Genomic DNA, 16,380 nt, shown 5'->3' on the forward strand with positions numbered 1-16,380 from the left:
TAGTATTTGAACCCAGGTCTGCTCTCTGTACTGAAGTATGGAGACTGATTCATGTTGAAGTTCAACAGGTGCCTAAGAATCCACTGGATGTTATACTGTAACATGCATCCCAAATGGTACCCTATTCCCTATTTTGCACTGTAAGTAGTGCACTATTTAGGGAATAGGGTGTAATTTGGGACAAGTGCTTAGATTGTTTCCATCACATGGTTATTCTATGTGATGTATAGGACCCCTACAGTAGGTGCTAAAGAAACACTTTCTATTTGTTTTGTATGTATTAATGGTTATCTATCATTTGTGCCTGCCTTTGATTTTATAATTGTTTAAACTTGTATAATACTATGTAAAGCAGGTTTGGGTGAAATTGTGGAGGGAAATGTGTTAAATCTACTGTAGGTAATTCAGACTTTTTCTATCCAGAGTTCCAAGTTTATCACACATTGTTTTTCGGATAATTGTTCTCTCAATAGTCTCAATTGTTCTCTCAATAGTCTCAAAATTATGGTTGTAATGACTTTCTATGGGGCCGTCCCAAATGGCATCCTATTCCCTATTTAGTGCACTACTTTTGTTCAGTGTCCATAAGGAATTAGGGTGCCATATAGGGAATATGGTGCCATTTTGGACACAAACTATATCAGTGTGGTCCTGTATTGGAATACATACAGTACAGCACTGAATTTAATGATCTAATGAGAAAAGGTACTGTATATCCTGTAGGGAAGAGTGGGGTAAGTTGACACATTTTTTTACATTCAGCATCACTCCGTCAAGGGAAATATAGTATTCTTTCTAACAAAGATATCTATACTGAACAAAAATAAAAACACAACATGCAACAATTTCAACTATTTTAACGAGTTACAGTTCATATAAGGAAATCAATCAATTGAAATTAATCTATTTGGCCCTAATCTATGGATTTTCAACACTGGTCAGGGCAGCGCAGCCTTGGGTGGGCCTGGGAGGGCATAATTCCACCAATTTGGGAGCCAGGCCCACCCACTGGGGAGCCAGGCTCAGCAAATCAGAATGAGTTTTCCCCCACAAAAGGGCTTTATTACAGACAAAAATACTTCTCATTTTCATTACCTGTCTGGGTGGATGGTCTCAGACAATCCTGCAGGTGAAGAAGCCAGATGTGGAGGTCCTAGGCTGGCGTGGTAACACATGGTCTGCTGTTGTGAGGTTGGTTGGACATCCTGCCAAATTCTCTAAAACGACATTGGAGGCGGCTTATGGTAGAGAAATTAACATTCAATTCTCTGGCAACAGCTCTGGTGGACATTCCTGCAGTCAGCATGCCAATTGCACGCTCCATCAAAACTGCCACAGAGACATCTGTGGCATTGTGTTGTGTGAAAAAACTGCACATTTTAGAGTGGCCTTTTATTGTCCCCAGCACAAGGTGCACCTGTGTAATAATCATGCTGTTTAATCAGCTTCTTGATATGCCACACCTGTCAGGTGGATGGATTATCTTGGCAAAGGAGAAATGCTCACTAACAGAGATGTAAACAAAAACATTTTTATTTTATATATATATATATATATTTTTTGCATTTTCCAATTAAGAACATTCAAAACGAAAGTGAAAAGATATTAGACAACGATAAGGACAAAGTGACAGTAACAGAAGAACGTAGCAAAAATAAATTATAATTATATAAACAAACATACAATAATAAAAAATTAAATAAATAAATAAAATAAAAAATAACGAGACATTGGATCACCTGCCGTAGGCTACATATTATACATTACGTGTGAAACATTATGTGAGGATTATATATAGATTCAATCAATGAGATGTGGGGGGAGATTCTCCATATAGTCAATAAAAGGCTGCCAAATTCTGTAATATGTCTTTAACTTATTCCTCAAGTAGTAAGTGATTTTCTCCAAAGGGATACAACTATTAACTTCCGAAAGCCACATTGCAACTGGCAGGGAGGAATCCAATTTCCATTTCAAGGCAATACATTTCTTGGCAATCGCTAGCAATATTTCTGTTAGCTTTATAGTATGGCTTTACCTAAGATTGGTGTTAGTAAAGTTACCCAGTAGACAGACCTCCGGGTCTAAAGGGAATGCAACCCTGTGAATTGAGGATATGGTATCGCATACCCTCTGCCAGAAACCGTGTAGTTTTGAACACTGCCAAGTGGAATGGAGGAATGAGCCACATCTAGATGTAAACAAATTTGTGTATAAAATTTGAGAGAAATAAGCTTTTTGTGCGTATGTAACATTTCTATGATCTTTTATTTCAGCTCACGGGACCAACAATTTACATGTTGCGTTTATATTTTTGTTCAGTATACATATATTTCAGGATGTTGTGTATCCCTGGAAATAATCGGAATTCATGTAAACATTACAGTTTTGAAAAACATAGCTTGTCCACAAAATGTGGTATCTTGGCACAACTTACCCCTACAAATTTCTGCACTGAAAGAAATATTACCACTACCTTTTTAAAACCATGCATATCTTTATTTCCCAAATCGCAGAGATAATGCCTTGCATTAGGCCTGGGAAGAAAACGTTTCAATTTGCTCAACTTGCCATTGGCTCAACCATTTGCTCAACTTACCCCATGGAAAACATTTAGACTTTATTAGCCCACACAGCTACGTACAAGGATGCACTTTCACGCTAGGTTTAGGACCTCATATTGAAGCTTATAGACACCCCAACTGATGTATAGAAAAATCTTTAAATGATCGACTTTGGTTTAGTTAACTATCATGAAACCTCTTACCTCTTAACACAATAAATTTGACTTGGTGAAAATCTGTTTTTTGGATCTAACTTGCTTACCACTTTTTCCATGTGGTTTCTTCCTTCACAGACTTCATGAAATGATGATCTCTTCCCAAATATTTGGTCAAATTATTAATTTTGTGTATGGTTTCCTAGAGACAAGGGTGGCTCAACTTACCACACTCTCCCCTAGTGAGTTGATTTTAAAGACAGCTGGTCTGCAATGTACAGTTTATAGCAGCTCTGGATGGATCCACTAGGCACAAACAGCATAGATAGTCTGTTCTATGTACTGTACTTCTATGTTCTGTGTCTGTATCTGTTCAGCATGGTCAGGGATTTCTTTGGTCAGTGATTCTTAGTGGTAAGAACTCATAGCTATGTCTACGTCTGCGTCCCAAAAGGCACCATGCCATTCTGGGCACACTCTATTTCTCTACAGGGCTACAAGGTGACTGATCTGTACTAAATGTCCTCCAAAGGTTTTACATTATATTTTGTATCGTATGATAAAAACATTCTTAATGATCCATGAAGATGAGTGTGTCCCAAATGGCACCCTATTCCCTTTATTGTTCACTACTTTTATAGTGCACTACTCTTGACCAGCGGGGCCCTCGTCCAATGTATTGTGCGATATTGAGAATTGGGCACAATTTGGGACTGCAGAATATGTTTTTATCACATAGCAGTTAAAGGGAAACCAACTATGAGCTACTACGATCTAAGTCACGGATTTTAGAGATATTATCGTTACAACATTACAGAAATATGTATTTATTTGATCACATATTCCATAGGGATTGCCAATAATGAAGATCTGATATTTGTTTCCCTCTACAGATAATGTTCTATTTAGCCACAAACCCCATAAAATATGTTACAGACATGGTTGCCACGTTTACACTGAAATGATGCATAAAGGAAAGGTATAGACCATCCCCTTGTCAATGGATGCCCCAGTCATAATACAAAAATAACACACAATGACCTCCATACTGTATCGATAGATGCTGAATACATATACCCACTGCTTTATAAACTTCAGATGTGTATATTGTTTGCTGTTTTATTTTTTAAAACATAAATGCTATGCAACTTACAATATCATACTGCTAAAGTAGTATTGAATACCAATATTTCTTTATATTTTAATATGCGTATGTTTTGCTGATTTTATATCTTGATTTTAAATCATGTTACTACCATCACCATAATGATTTCAGGATTTTGTTGAATGCATTTAATGCCTGTGTGAGTGTATACACACACATACACACACACACACACACTCACATATCTATATACACAGAAACATGTACTGTACCAGTAAAACTACTCATTGCTGGGGTTTTCTTTATTTTTACTATTTTCTATTTTGTAGAAAAATAGTGAAGACATCAGGACTATGAAATAACACATATGGAATCATGTAGTAACCAAAAAAGTGTTAAACAAATCTGGAAAATTTCAACAACTTTGAAAGTTTCTCCAAGTTCAGTCGCAAAAACCATCAAGCGCTATGATGAAACTGTCTCTCATGAGGGCCACCACGGGAAAGGAAGACCCAGAGTTACCTCTGCTGCAGAGGATAAGTTCATTAGAGTTACCCCTCAGAGATTGCAGCCCAAATAAATGCCTCACAGAGTTCAAGTAACAGACACATCTCAACATCAACTATTCAGGGGAGACTGCATAAATCAGGCTTAGTGGGACTATCATTTGTTTTTCAACAGGACAATGACCCAACACACCTACAGGCTGTGTATGGTCTATTTGACCAAGAAGGAGAGTGATGGAGTGCTGTATCAGAGCACCTGGCCTCCACAATCACCCGACCTCAACCCATTTGAGATGGTTTGGGATGAGTTGGACCGCAAAGTGAAGGAAAAGCAGTGCTCAGAATATGTGGGAACTCCTTCAAAACTGTTGGAAAAGCATTCCAGGTGAAGCTGGTTGAGAGAATGCCAAGAGTGTGCAAAGCTGTCATCAAGGCAAAGGGTGGCTACTTTGAAGAATCTCAAATATAAAATATCTTTTGATTTGTTTAACAATTTTTTGGTTACTACATGATTCCATATGTGTTATTTCATCGTGTTGATGTCTTCACTATTATTCTACAATGTAGATAATAGTAAAAATAAAGAAAAACTCTTGAATGAGTAGGTTTGTCCAAACTTTTGACTGGTACTGTATATATACACACATATGTATTGCAAATAAATATACCGTTTGGATGTTTTGGGAATTGTCAATGTTAAAGGCATATGTGCTGTAAGTATTTGTAACATAGACCTAAAGCACAAAGTGGTCTGCAAATAAAGTGTTTTGAAGAAAATCAGACTGCTGTCTTGTTTGAAAAACAGATGTTGTGAATGTATTTGGGCTTTTTGGGAAAGGCTACTTCCCAAATGGAACCGTATTCCCTACATAGTGCACTACTTTTGACCAGAGCCCCTGTATATCACACTACTTCAGACCAGGGCCCATAGGGTTCTGATCAAACATAGTTTACTATGTAGGGAATAGGAATCCATTTGGGACACAACAAAATCTTGTTTCTGGGAAAACACGTGATTTATTTCATAATGTTCCTTCTCCAATGCCAAGACTAGAGTCAGAGAAGCTGAGAGGAGGAGAGTTAGGTGGGCTAGAGGAGGTGTTGATGCTGAGTGCATCCCAAATGGCACCCTATTCCCTATGGGCCCTGGTTAAAAGTAGTGCACTATGTAAGGAATAGGGTGCAATTTGAGATCCTGCACCCTGTTCTCTGTGAGCTGCAGCTGCACTCACAAACTGGAACATTACAGACATAGCTGCTATACAGATAACTTCTACAGTATTTTGTTAAATATTTTGGGGTTGAGACAAGAAAAGAAGACTTTTGTTCCAGTGGCATGATACAGATCAGACGGTAAAGCAGAAAGATGAGGAACACACTGCTTCTGATCATGGCTGCACTGACTGCAGTTAGTGAGCAGAACCCAATGTGAGTTATGTTCTATCCATGCTAATTCTTTGTAGATATATTTTACTTGCATCATTGGTCATTTTCTGTCATGTTCTCAAATATTACTACAGTGTGTGTGTGTGTGTGTGTGTGTGTGTGTGTGTGCGTGCCTGTGTGTGTGTGTGTGTGTGTGTGTGTGTGTGTGTGTGTGTGTGTGTGTGTGTGTGTGTGTGTGTGTGTGTGTGTGTGTGTGTGTGTGTGTGTGTGTGTGTGTGTGTGTGTGTGTGTGTGTCAATGGCGGTTGATGACTCTTAAGATGAGGGATGACAATATTTTGGGGGATGAGCATGGCCTTATTTCTATAACAGCATATTGGATTCACATTCCATTCCCCCAAATCAATGTAATATCGATAGATTTAGGCTACTGCATGATACTCATATTTTCCCTATACCCATCATAAGGTTTCTGTAACCTAGTCTATGAATGTAATTTTACAATGTAGTTGCACAGGTCGAGAGAAATTTGATCAAGGTGACAGACACGGATACATTCAATATCGCCTTGCACTATTTTGCCTGCATCTAGCTGATCTAGGGTGTAATCATTAGTCCAACAGTTGCAAACAACAGTTTCTATTTGACAAATACAGGTATGTTTATCCCTGTTTCGTTATGTTTGCTTTCGTTTAAGAAACGTTTTTCAACAAAATCGGCGGAAGGAATACACCCCTGATCAAACACAAACACAGTTCACTTACATAGCAGCCACATAAGTCCGCATGATCCCTTTGATCGTTGGATAATTCCTTCTCGCATCTACACGCGCTCCTCCTCTCACCATTTCCATTCGCTTGTGGACAACACAACACGTCAGCTGTCTATGACCAGGCGATAAAACCTTTCCAAGCCAACCTTCATATCATAGCCGCTAACCCCTATGCACAGTCTACATCGGTGTCACCATTTTAGCTAACGTCAAGTCAACATAGCTACTAGAACTAGAGCATTAGTAAACCCGATACAATCATGCAGTACAGTGTACAGTGTAAACCAAAAGCTTAACTTGACTTAACAAAACGGTTCAACTATTGTCTTTCTCTCTCTTTAAGTCAACTAGTCACCATATTGTTATCTCTGCGGTGCTAGCTAGCTGTAGCTTATGTTTTCAGTGCTAGATTAATTCTCTGATCCTTTGATTGGGTGGACAACATGTCAGTTCATGCTGTAAGAGTTCAGATAGGTTGGAGGACGTCCTCCGGAAGTATTCATAATTACTGTGTAAGTATATGGAAAGGGGTGAGAACCAAGAGCCTCCTAGGTTTTGTATTGAAGTCTGTTTCACCTGTTTTTGTGATTGTCTCCACCCGCCTCCAGGTGTTGCCCATTTTCCTCATTATCCCCTGTGTATTTATACCTGTGTTCTCGGTTTGTCTGTTGCCAGTTTGTTTTGTTCGTAAAACCTGCCAGCCTTTGTTTCCCTGCTCCTGCCAGTTTCCCTGATTCTGCCAGTTTCCCTGCTCCTGCCAGTTTCCCTGATCCTGCCAGTTTCCCTGCTCCTGCATGTTTCCCTGCTCCTGCATGTTTCCCTGCTCCTGCCAGTTTCCCTGCTCCTGCCTGTTTCCCTGCTCCTGCCTGTTTCCCTGCTCCTGCCTGTTTCCCTGCTCCTGTTTTCTAGTCCTTCCCGGTTTTGACCGTTCTGTCTGCCCTGACCCTGAGACAGCCTGCCGTTTTGTAGTTTACCCCACGTTCTGGATTACTGACCCCTACCTGCCCTGACTCTGAGACTGCCTGCCGTTCTGGACCCATTACACTCTTCCTGGATTACTGACCCCTACCTGCCCTGACCCTGAGACTGCCTGCCGTTCAGGACCCATTACACCCTTCCTGGATTACTGACCCCTGCCTGCCTTGACCTGTCGTTTGCCTGCCCCCGTGGTTGTAATAAACTCTTGTTTCTACACTGTCTGCATCTGGGTCGTACCTAAATGTGATACAGTGTATCCAGAGGAGGACAGAAGCTAGCTGCAGTGGTGTCTGCTTTGCTTAATACAAAGAATTTGAATTGATTTATACTTTTACTTTTACTTTTGATACTTAAGTATATTTTAGCAATTACATTTAGTTTTGATACATAACTATATTTAGAACCAAATACTTTTAGACTTTTACTCAAGTAGTTTTTTGCTGGGTGACTTTCACCTGAGTAACTTTCTATTGAGGTATCTATACATTTACTCAAGTATGACAATTGGGTTCTTTTTCCACCTCTGGCTGGCTGTCCTCTGGCTGGCTGTCCTCTGGCTAGCTGTCCTCTGGCTGGCTGTCCTCTGGCTAGCTGTCCTCTGGCTAGCTGTCCTCTGGCTAGCTGTCCTCTGGCAAGCTGTCCTCTGGCTAGCTGCCCTCTGGCTAGCTGTCCTCTGGCTAGCTGTCCTCTGGCTGGCTGTCCTCTGGCAAGCTGTCCTCTGGCTAGCTGTCCTCTGGCTAGCTGTCCTCTGGCTAGCTGTCCTCTGGCTGGCTGTCCTCTGGCTAGCTGTCCTCTGGCTAGCTGCCCTCTGGCTAGCTGTCCTCTGGCTACACCATGGTGCTACCCTACATAGTGCTGTTGAGGCTACTGCTGACCTTCATTGCAAACAGTGTATTTTAAACAATTATTTGGTGACGTGAATATATTTAGTAAAGTATTATATAAAAATGATTTTTTGTTGTTGTCTGTTTCACTATTTTTATGAAATTATCCTCCCACCTGCTTATTCCTGCATGTGTTTGTTTGTGTTCGTGTGTGTGTTTGTTTGTGTTTGTGTGTTTGTGTCCGTGTGTGTGTGTGTTTGTGTTTGTGTGTGTGTTTGTGTTTGTGTGTGTGTTTGTGTGTGTGTGTGTGTGTGTGTTTGTGTCCATGTGTGTGTTTGTTTGTGTTCATGTGTGTGTTTTTTGTGTTCATGTGTGTGTTTGTTTGTGTTCGTATGTGTGTGTGTGTGTGTGTGTGTGTGTGTGTGTGTGTGTGTGTGTGTGTGTGTGTGTGTGTGTGTGTGTGTGTGTGTGTGTGTGTGTGTGTGTGTGTTTGTGTTTGTGTTTGTGTTTGTTTGTGTGTGTGTGTTTGTTTGTGTTTGTGTGTTTGTGTGTGTTTGTTTGTGTTTGTGTGTGTTTGCAGATGTCTCATCACTGCTCCCAACATAGTCCACCTGGGAGTAGAGGAGACAGTGACAGTACAGCTCCAGGGAGCTATCAAGCCTACACAGATTACACTATACTTTCTGTACCAAACTGACAATAATAAAGTTCTGTCTGGAAAAAAGCATGTAACTCTCAATGAAGCCAATGGCTATCAGGAGGTGGTGAAAATGAGCGTAAGTATGCAGAAGGCTAACCTCCTTTCATACCCTATGGAACTACTGGAATGTGCATTTATATGATTCTGCCTCTATTATCATGTTTTACAGGTTGTTCCTAGCCTGTACGAAGAGGCAATCAAAAACATAGGAAAAACAAAGACAATTGTGCCATATATCCAACTGGCCGCAGAGAGCAATGGCTTCTTTAAAAATAAAAAAACAATCCTTTTGTCAACAAAAAAGGGTTATGTCTTCATCCAGACAGACAAACCACTCTACAATCCAGGAGAGAATGGTAAAGTCTCAAATAAAACATGTTGACTATTATATATGATTTTAGTTATAATCCCAATTTGTCCTTTTCCAGTCAATTTCAGGGTCTTCACATTAGACAACTATCTGCTGCCTGTCGAGGAAAGCATCAATGTCAAGATATTTGTACGTTTGCAAGACATCTATCTGTTTGTTAAAGTTGAATTATTGTGTTATATTGAATCTCTGTTCTCAAAATAATGTTCACTGTCTCTCTGCAGAACTCCAAAGGCCTGCTGGTGTACAACCAGGCTCTACACTGCAGTAAACTCCTTCAGAGGAACATAATGATCCCTGATGTTGAGACGTAAGTAGTATGTTGACATAAAATCTATGGAACACAGGACATGAGTAGCACTGACCACTACTCTGTCAATATGTTTCAGGGCTGGCCATTGGAAGATTGTTGCCACTTTTATCAACCATCCCATGTCCAACTCTTCAGTGGAGTTTGAGGTCAGGGAATATGGTGAGTATCAAAAATAGGTTGCGTGACTCTATGATACGGCCCAACAACAACAAAGTGAAGCTCACCTCTATTTCTTTCAGTTCTTCCTACTTTTGAGGTGAAGATAACAGCTTTGAAGCCATATTATTTAGTGACAGAAGAATCCTTTCAATTCAGCGTCTCTGTAAGGTGAGATTGTTGAAGCAGATTGTATTTATGGACTGTTTTGTGAATTGTTCATAGCATGTCAAGTAAATGTGTGTTGATTGCAGGTACACCTATGGCAAAGGTGTCAATGGCATAGCTTATGTTAGATTTGGACTAATAGACATAGAAGGCAACAGAATACATCTACCTGGCCTAGAAAACAAGACTTCTGTGAGTTCACTTTATCATCTTAAAAATGTACATTAAAAAATGTCAAATTATGGTCAAATTTTCTGATTGTAGAGTTATTGTTTTGTATCCAGGCCAGTTCCGTTGACTATTTTCTGGTGTATTGTAGATTCAAGACGGCGTCGCCAGCATTACCCTGCCAACTGAAGACCTACGTGGGAAAGCAGAAAAGCAAAGCATCCAACACATGGAGGGATACAATCTGTACATAGCTGTTACAGCTTTAGAAACAGCAAGTAAGTCCTTCATTCGGTCAGATAAAACATGACCATGCCAGCAGATCCAGATGTTTTCTCTTGGATATTGTGCTGTATGACAGTAACTCTGTCTGTCTTTGTCTCTCGCTCTCTCAGGCGGAGATCTAGAAGAAGCTGAGAGCACTTCAGTAAAGATAGTGACGTCTCCATACATTATTGACATGTCTAAGACTAAGAAATACTTCACACCTGGAGGAAAGTTCTCTATCCTGGTACTGTGTGGTCGTTTCTGCACTCTAAGACAAACTTTAACGCCACAGAGTAAAATATAATTGTATTCATTCAGGACATCATATTGAGATGATATTGAGAACAAATCCCTTTTCCAAATGAGACATACCGTACAATAGTTATCAGTGTTATCAATTGTATTGGCCTTACCGTTTAGAATATGACTGTATCTATAGACATAGTCTACTGGGCATGTGCTGCATGTTTCCTTCTCAGGCCACCACCACCCACCCAGATGGATCCCCAGCCCCTGACCTCCGTATGAGGGCTTCAGCTTCAGTGACCTCTGTAGGAGGCACACAGGAGTCTAAGTTGGAGGGATCCAGTAACTCTAAGGGTGAGGCTGTTCTCACCTTCGAAGTCCCCAAACTGGCCACGTCTATGGACATCAAGGTACAGGACAGACACAGAGAACTTTCAACTTTCAATCAACACTGTAGTTATGTCAACTGTTCTATGTGGCTCTAATTTCCATGGGAGGTAATATTGACGTACTGTAACTTTGCACTGTATGTTCTTGTCTCTCCAGATGTTTGCTGAGGGAGAGGATAAAGAGGTAGTAGTGAGTGATGCCAAAATGACAGTGTCAGCAGTCCAGTCTGAGGGGAACAGCTACCTGAGTGTAGAGATAGAACATGTCACCCTGGAGCCTGGAGGAACCATGACAGTCACTCTCAGAGACATCACCCCTCCAGGCACCCCACGACCAGCCTACATCTACTATATGGTAACATATTGGAGTATCAGTCCATTCTAATAATGGATGGAGATAACCATTTACCACTTCTGCAACATACTTTATCTGTGCATAGCTTCACGTTTCCATACACTACAGTAGACTGGGGTTGTCATAGCTGTAACCAACATCAATATAAGCACGTTGGGGTTGAGAAATTAACATTTTCAAAATCTGTAGTGAAGTGTTATAATGTGTTATTTCCTCTGTTTCCATTCTTTCAGGTCCTGAGTAAGGGCAGAGTGGTCCAGTTGAACAGGGTCCAGAGGACTGAGCTGACCACCTTCAGTCTGCCCTACAGTCTTGACCTGGTCCCTTCCTTCAGACTGGTGGCCTACTACTTCACACAGGCACCAGAGAAGACTACCATAGTGGCTGACTCTGTATGGGCCGATGTCAAAGATATCTGCAAAGGACAGGTTCTATAGTCACTGCTTGTTTCTCTACTTCTACTCTTACTACACTTAGCCAGTTATGGTTTGATCCTGTTGTCAGTGCTGTGCATCAAGAAGGCACATTTTATGATTTTAACTTGACTAATAAAGATCAATCAAAGTGATCTAGTTTTGCATGGAGGCAGATTGTGACAATGCCTTTGTTGCTCTGTTTTCAGATCGAGATCCTTCCATTTAAAGAGCATAAACCAGCTGACTTGGTGAATGTGGTGGTCCGTACAGACCAGGGAGACAAGGTAGCTCTGGCTGCTGTAGATACAGCTGTTTACATCCTCAACAAGAACAACAAACTCACTCCTCAGAAGGTACAGAACCTCTGTCTGTCACACATTTACCAGCTTGAATGAATAGCTACATACAGTATGTGTGCCTGCTGGTGATATTTCAATTTCAATGTGACTTCCTGGTTAAATAAAGATGAAATGATAAAGTAACATAACATTATTAGTCTGGATTTTGGCTCAGTCCCAGGTGTATGTTGACAGCTTCACAAGGCTATGACCTGGTATCAGCTAATAGAGCATTTCCTAAGCTAATTCCTGGAGGCCCAAAGAGGTGTACGTTCTGTTTTTTGCCCCAGAACTACACAGCTGATTCAAATAACCAAATGGGTGTACGTTCTGTTTTTTGTCCCAGAACTACACAGCTGATTCAAATAACCAAATGGGTGTACGTTCTGTTTTTTGCCCCAGAACTACACAGCTGATTCAAATAACCAAATGGGTGTACGTTCTGTTTTTTGTCCCAGCACTACACAGCTGATTCAAATAACCAAAGGGGTGTATGTTCTGTTTTTTTTGCCCCAGCACTACACAGCTGATTCAAATAACCAAAGGGGTGTGCGTTCTGTTTTTTGCCCCAGCACTACACAGCTGATTCAAATAACCAAAGGGGTGTACGTTCTGTTTTTTGCCCCAGCACTACACAGCTGATTCAAATAACCAAAGGGGTGTACGTTCTGTTTTTTTGTCCCAGCACTACACAGCTGATTCAAATAACCAAAGGGGTGTACGTTCTATTTTTTGTCCCAGCACTACACAGCTGATTCAAATAACCAAAGGGGTGTGCGTTCTGTTTTTTGCCCCAGCACTACACAGCTGATTCAAATAACCAAAGGGGTGTACGTTCTGTTTTTTGCCCCAGCACTACACAGCTGATTCAAATAACCAAAGGGGTGTACGTTCTGTTTTTTTGCCCCAGCACTACACAGCTGATTCAAATAACCAAAGCGTGATGATGAGTTGATAATTTGAATCAGCTGTGTAGTCCTAAGGCAAAAACCAAAATGTGCACCCCTTGGTGTCCTCTGGATCGAGTTTGGAAAACGCTGAGCTAATGTACTGTATCACAGAGAGCAGGTTTGTCTGTGAAAATACAGTATACCTGAGACTGTATCTCCCCGTGTATGTACTGTGTTTATATGTATCTACTGAATGTACAGGACAGGATGTGTTTGTCTACCAGGGAGAATGGGATATGCAAAAGACAAATATCTGTTAAATAAAAAAATAAAGTCATCTTCTTCTTCTTTTAGATGTTTGCCTACATGAACTCCTATGACCTGGCGTGTTCTATGGGAGGAGGAAGGAACTCCCAGTCTGTGTTACAGGATGCTGGGCTCACCTTTATAACCAACTGGGTGGATAAAGAGAATCACGTGAGAAATGGTACGGTTTACATTCAGACATTTAACTTATTATAATATTGAATGAATAGTACATGTACGGATCCTGGTTGGTAAAAGCACATTGCTGCTGCTGTTGTTGATGGAATTTAATCCACACAATATTGTAAAATTATTTTTCTTTTGTCCTCTGATCAGATTACTCCTGTAACAACATAACAAGAGAGAAGAGAGCCTTGAACCATCACCAGGCTTTCTCTGATATCAGTAGGTGTAGCAGTAACCTCAGAAAACCAAAATTGGTTCTGTGAAAGTTCCCAGAATTTTCTTTAGGTCGCAGGAAATGTTCTCATAACACAAGTGTCCAGTCTTGCTGATGATTTATAGAACGTTTGAATAAAACATTTGCCTGATGATACAAGATCATTCCTATAACACATTTCATATGTTCTTTAAAGGTTCCCAGAATGTTTCTTTAGGTTGGAACATTGTGGGGGCATCACAAAAGATATCTTTCCAAAACACAAAAACTATCCAAGTTGTGCGGACGATCCTACAATGTTTCTTTTAAGGGGCAAAAAAAACATTCACCTAACATACAAGCCATTCCCAGACCACATTTTGTCTGTTCTTTAAAGGTTCCCAGAATGTTTCATTAAGTTGTGGGAACATTGTGGGGATATGGCAACTGTGCAGTTGTGCTGACAGATAATGTTTGTATCAGGTTGCACAAAACATTGTTTTGATGTTGCAAGAATGTTGACAGAACAGCCTTTCTGAGTTCTTTAAAGGTTCCCAGAACATTTGTGGTAACCTGGTGGGTACATTACAAGGGATATGCTCAGTTATGATGATATTCATACAATGTCTAAGTTAGGTTGCACAGGACATTCCCTTAATGTTGTAAGAATGTTGACAGAACATATGAATTAAGTCTTGGATGTTGTCTGGGATGTTGCAAAAATATTCTTGATATTCACAAAGGTTGCACAGAACATTCCCACAATGTTCCACAATTTCCAAATAGGTCAGTTTTTATGACGTTCATAGCATATTTGTTTTAGGTTCAACATAATATTCCATTGATGTTCACCTAATATACATTTAGCCTTTTCTTAGAGTCAAAAGTGATCCTAGATCAGTCATAGTCTTGGATACCATGTAAAACATTTTAGTGAACTTTAGGAGAACATTCCAAGGATATTTAACTTTTTGTATTTTTTAAAATCCTAATGTTAGATCAAACCCTATCTACAACTTAATGGGAATCTTAGCTAATGTTCTGGGAATGTTCCCCGTTTGGTGGGACTTCTATTCTCCCTCCATCCTCTGAGCATGCTAGTTTTACTCTTATGGTGAGATTATCAACTATTATTAGTTATATAAGATGGACAGCACTCCAAAGGATACGTTTCAATAATCCTTCCTAGACAAATGTTCAGATATGTTTCAGCAAAAACATTACTTAGCAAATGACATGTACAGTGTCTTTCGAAAGTATTCGGCCCCCTTGAACTTTGCGACCTTTTGCCACATTTCAGGCTTCAAACATAAAGATATAAAACTGTATTTTTTTGTGAAGAATCAACAAGTGGGACACAATCATGAAGAGGAACGACATTTATTGGATATTTCAAACTTTTTTAACAAATCAAAAACTGAAAAATTGGGCGTGCAAAATTATTCAGCCCCCGTAAGTTAATACTTTGTAGCGCCATCTTTTGCTGCCATTACAGCTGTAAGTTGCTTGGGGTATGTCTATCAGTTTTGCACATCGAGAGACTGAAATTTTTTCCCATTCCTCCTTGCAAAACAGCTCGAGCTCAGTGAGGTTGGATGGAGAGCATTTGTGAACAGCAGTTTTCAGTTCTTTCCACATTCTCGATTGGATTCAGGTCTGGACTTTGACTTGGCCATTCTAACACCTGGATTTGTTTTTGAACCATTCCATTGTAGATTTTGCTTTATGTTTTGGATCATTGTCTTGTTGGAAGACAAATCTCCGCCCCAGTCTCAGGTCTTTTGCAGACTCCATCAGGTTTTCTTCCAGAATGGTCCTGTAATTGGCTCCATCCATCTTCCCATCAATTTTAACCATCTTCCCTGTCCTTGCTGAAGAAAAGCAGGCCCAAACCATGATGCTGCCACCACCATGTTTGACAGTGGGGATGGTGTGTTCAGGGTGATGAGCTGTGTTGCTTTTACGCCAAACATAACATTTTGCATTGTTGCCAAAAAGTTCAATTTTGGTTTCATCTGACCAGAGCACCTTCTTCCACATGTTTGGTGTGTCTCCCAGGTGGCTTGTGGCAAACTTTAAATGACACTTTTTATGGATATCTTTAAGAAATGGCTTTCTTCTTGCCACTCTTCCATAAAGGCCAGATTTGTGCAATATACGACTGATTGTTGTCCTATGGACAGAGTCTCCCACCTCAGCTGTAGATCTCTGCGGTTCATCCAGAGTGATCATGGGCCTCTTGGCTGCATCTCTGATCAGTCTTCTCCTTGTATGAGCTGAAAGTTTAGAGGGACGGCCAGGTCTTGGTAGATTTGCAGTGGTCTGATACTCCTTCCATTTCAATATTATTGCTTGCACAGTGCTCCTTGGGATGTTTAAAGCTTGGGAAATCTTTTTGTATCCAAATCCGGCTTTAAACTTCTTCACAACAGTATCTCGGACCTGCCTGGTGTGTTCCTTGTTCTTCATGATGCTCTCTGTGCTTTTAACGGACCTCTGAGACTATCACAGTGCAGGTGCATTTATACGGACACTTGATTACACACAGGTGGATTGTATTTATCATCATTAGTCATTTAGGTCAACATTGGATCATTCAGAGATCCTCACTGAACTTCTGGAGAGAGTTT

The 16,380-nt window shown here is 40.4% G+C and overlaps 1 protein-coding gene across 1 annotated transcript in view; it reads left to right on the top strand.

Moving 5' to 3' along the window:
* Positions 1 to 5,489: 5,489 nt before the first annotated feature.
* The window catches only part of LOC135552841 (complement C4-B-like), a 30,667-nt gene continuing 19,776 nt past the window's right edge, over positions 5,490 to 16,380 (top strand). The window contains exons 1-16 of the mRNA XM_064984734.1: positions 5,490 to 5,758; positions 8,870 to 9,065; positions 9,159 to 9,345; positions 9,418 to 9,488; positions 9,584 to 9,669; positions 9,749 to 9,831; positions 9,912 to 9,999; positions 10,083 to 10,188; positions 10,316 to 10,442; positions 10,560 to 10,675; positions 10,911 to 11,087; positions 11,224 to 11,421; positions 11,655 to 11,849; positions 12,044 to 12,190; positions 13,420 to 13,552; positions 13,708 to 13,776. Coding sequence (XP_064840806.1) covers positions 5,697 to 5,758; positions 8,870 to 9,065; positions 9,159 to 9,345; positions 9,418 to 9,488; positions 9,584 to 9,669; positions 9,749 to 9,831; positions 9,912 to 9,999; positions 10,083 to 10,188; positions 10,316 to 10,442; positions 10,560 to 10,675; positions 10,911 to 11,087; positions 11,224 to 11,421; positions 11,655 to 11,849; positions 12,044 to 12,190; positions 13,420 to 13,552; positions 13,708 to 13,776 — 2,041 coding nt within the window. The 5' untranslated portion in view covers positions 5,490 to 5,696. The remainder of the gene's footprint in view (positions 5,759 to 8,869; positions 9,066 to 9,158; positions 9,346 to 9,417; positions 9,489 to 9,583; positions 9,670 to 9,748; positions 9,832 to 9,911; positions 10,000 to 10,082; positions 10,189 to 10,315; positions 10,443 to 10,559; positions 10,676 to 10,910; positions 11,088 to 11,223; positions 11,422 to 11,654; positions 11,850 to 12,043; positions 12,191 to 13,419; positions 13,553 to 13,707; positions 13,777 to 16,380) is intronic.

Source organism: Oncorhynchus masou, chromosome 13, assembly GCF_036934945.1.
Source record: "Oncorhynchus masou masou isolate Uvic2021 chromosome 13, UVic_Omas_1.1, whole genome shotgun sequence".
Lineage (NCBI taxonomy): Eukaryota > Metazoa > Chordata > Actinopteri > Salmoniformes > Salmonidae > Oncorhynchus > Oncorhynchus masou.